The sequence below is a fragment of the Bactrocera tryoni genome, chromosome 5 (genome assembly GCF_016617805.1).
Source record: "Bactrocera tryoni isolate S06 chromosome 5, CSIRO_BtryS06_freeze2, whole genome shotgun sequence".
In the NCBI taxonomy this organism is placed as follows: Eukaryota; Metazoa; Arthropoda; class Insecta; order Diptera; family Tephritidae; genus Bactrocera; species Bactrocera tryoni.
The window spans coordinates 6,546,749-6,550,011 of record NC_052503.1 but is presented as its reverse complement, the minus strand read 5'-3'; the positions used below and the strand labels follow the sequence as shown (position 1 = coordinate 6,550,011).

The following is a 3,263-nucleotide window of genomic DNA, read 5'->3' as shown; positions in this document are numbered from 1 at the left end:
CAGTATCACGATCACCGTTCTACTAGTGTGAAAACCGTTCTACTAGTTCCGAAAGTCTAGTCATTTTCTCCTCAATGCTATTCGCTCTCCGATTATAATAACTGTATATTTCTTTCTTATCACTTGCGATTAAGCGCATTTCGATTTCGCAACGTTTGTTTCTTAACTGTAAATAAGTACGTGTATAACTGCGAATTTTGCGTATCGCACGTTTTTTCATTGAGCAGCGAACGCGCGATGCGTTCCAATGAAATATTGTACATGTTAAGCCTACAGAGCGCAACAAATCGACAGAGTTAATCTTATCTAGCCGATAGGCGATAACCCAACCTGCGCTTGCCTCAACTTTACCTGCCTATAGCATACTCTTTTACTTGGCTAATAAATTACCGATAAAAATAATAAAAATAAACGAGCTTCCGATTATTCTGTGTGCCGCCGGTAGTGCTCTAAATATCGAAACGCAATTCAGTCAATGGAGAGCGGTGGTCAAAGCATGTGGTACTCGTCGGCGCGTTAATGTACAAAGTGGTAGCAATGTCGGATGCCGAGTCGGAATCGGAATATACGGATCATTCCAAAAGCCCTATATTGGGAAGGACACTAAAACCCGCCAAGCGCAGGGTCAGAGTGCTTAAGCGTGGAAGTAAAAAGAATAAATTTCAGGGCACAAATCGACGAAGAAAGTATATATGCCTTGTCATAGCAGCACTGGTGACCATCGCCTTATTGGCAGTATTTATATCGATCAGTGATAACAACAACACTAACAATTATAGAACAAGTGTACGTGAGGAAGCAGCAGGAAGCACTGCTTCTCCTAGGAGGAGGTCAAAATCGATAGCAGTTCTAAATTTTCAAAGAGACGAAGTGCCTTCGTTCATTAATTTATGGAACAATTGTTCCGTTACATTATGGGACGCCGCTCAATTTGAAGACTTTCGAAGCTATGACGCTATCGTTATAAATTCAACTCTTGATGATATATTAAGCGGTCGGGAACTTATCAACGTGAACCCAAACGATTCGCTTATCATTTTCGGTTCAGACAAACCGTTACAATACAGTAATAGCCGTAATATATCGTTGGCGAATTCCCATTTGCGTATTTACGATAAAACATTTTCATACTCCTTGAAGTCCGATTTCATTTATCAACCATTTAAAATAGTGCGAATGAATGATTCGAAGATTATGTCACCCAATTTGCAACCAGAATGGGATGCGCCGCAAGCGAACTTCACATCGCAAAGCCTCAGAAATTTTAGATATGAAAGTGTTTTGGACTCATCCCCATTGGCATTGACCATATTGAATGGACCCTGTCATGTCGCGCGTAAGGAATTGATCGAGCGAATAACCCAAAATATGGACGTGCACACTTATGGCGAATGCGGCGAATATAGGTTGGTATTACGGCCTTGAAGGCACTTATTAAGATAAGGGGTGTAAACTTTAGGAGTTTTGTGTTTTTGCGAAAGAAATGATTTGTGTGAACTGTGGCTTCAAGTTATTACAAATTTCACAAATATCTAAATAAGACTGCTGAGACTAGTTTTTGCAAAGCTTTCTATTGGAGTATGGCTGACTTAACAGCTGATATTCTAAGAATTTAAGGTCACAAACGTACATAGAGAAAAAAATAGTCAAAGTAACTTCGTTCCTTCGATATGTGTCTTACCAGACAAAGCAATAGAGCAGAGGGTGGGAAATCGGAGACGGTACTTTGAATTTTGCTGCTGACTAGCTTTTCTCTTATATACCTCTATGCAAATCTTGATATTTCATTCTATTTTAATGTTTTATTGTTTATTTTTTATACACAGCTGTGGCGAAGATCTCTGCAAATATATACCACGTAGTCGAGGGAATAAAACGTATAAGTTTTTCTTGGCCTTCGAAGAGGAACTGTGCGAGGACTACGTTGGCGAGTGCTTCTTCAGAGCCTTGGACCTCAGCTTGTTGCCAGTAGTCTTCGGTGGTGCTAATTACACGCGTTTTGCGCCCCCGAACTCTTACATAAATGCTCGCGATTATGCGAGCATACGCGAACTAACTGAATACTTGCTCTACTTGGACCAGAATCCCGAGGAACACATAAAATATTTCACATGGCAGGAGAAGTATTACCTCCAAGAGAATCGTTATGACTTGTGGGATATCTGCAAATATTTGATAAATGCTGATAAAGTCAAACTAGAACTTAACGCATTGACGGCAACAAATACAACAATTGCGAGTTGGTTAAATGAGAATATGTGTCGACCATATGAATTGCCCGAAACGTGGACTTCGTGAGACTTTGATTCCAGTTGTGAGGGCGTCGAAGCAAATTGAAAAAGGCATTAACCACATGCATATATATATATATATATATATATATATATATACATATGTTAAGTTATAGCAAGGTACATGTGTAAATAAGATTAATTAGTAGCAACGAGCAATTGAATGGACTGTTTTCGCCTTTTCGCCCGTGTTGGTCGCGATAACATTGTGCGGCTGATATAGCCCCCTAATATTTGTATGTAATATTAGAGTGTTTGTGTTATATGATTAATGTGATACAATTTTATTTTATTTATCTACAGTATTTATTGAACTTAGATAATATTTCTTACTATTTTTTTTAATAAATTGTGCCTATGCAACTAAATTAATGACTCAGAGTGTCATAAATTTGCTTATTGATAAAAATAAACGCATTTGAGTGCATCCATAAATATTCTTGTTTTCAATTTATTCAACTGTATTAGCACCTAAGGCATTTAATTAGAGTTTTACTGCTGTTGGTCTGCCATGTACCGCGCCAGAAGTGAGAAGCCAGCCCTACAGTATGAAAAATAAGTATTACTAGCATTTGCAAATGAGACATTAATAACCAATATCACTTCACTCTTCTTCTTAGTCTCTTTCTAGCATTCATGTCCTGCGACATCTCGCCCATATTTATTGGAAATGGCGCTTGTCCCATGGGCAACATTCCACTCGTCCTCACAACTACATGTGTACTCACTAAATCATTTCAATATTTACAAATGTGTCGGGGATGTTGTTATTTTATGCTTCGTGCCACAGGCGTCCTTTAATCCTTCGAAGCACCTATTTACTCTCAATGTATGCATAAACATAAGCACAAACACGCACGGCTACCGATGAGTGGCGTTATTATGCTTGCAGTAGCCGGAGAAGCGGCTGCGCATGCCAATGACAACAACAGAGCCCCTACAAAGGACAATAAATCGTCTGACCGTCGGAGC

The 3,263-nt window shown here is 39.1% G+C and overlaps 1 protein-coding gene across 1 annotated transcript; it reads left to right on the top strand.

Moving 5' to 3' along the window:
* The first annotated feature begins 464 nt into the window (after nucleotides 1-464).
* On the top strand, nucleotides 465-2,667 carry LOC120777552. The gene is made up of 2 exons (XM_040108940.1): nucleotides 465-1,406; nucleotides 1,827-2,667. Exons 1-2 carry the CDS (start codon nucleotides 520-522, stop codon nucleotides 2,296-2,298), a joined length of 1,359 nt encoding a protein of 452 aa, XP_039964874.1. The 5' UTR covers nucleotides 465-519; the 3' UTR covers nucleotides 2,299-2,667.
* Nucleotides 2,668-3,263: the final 596 nt, after the last annotated feature.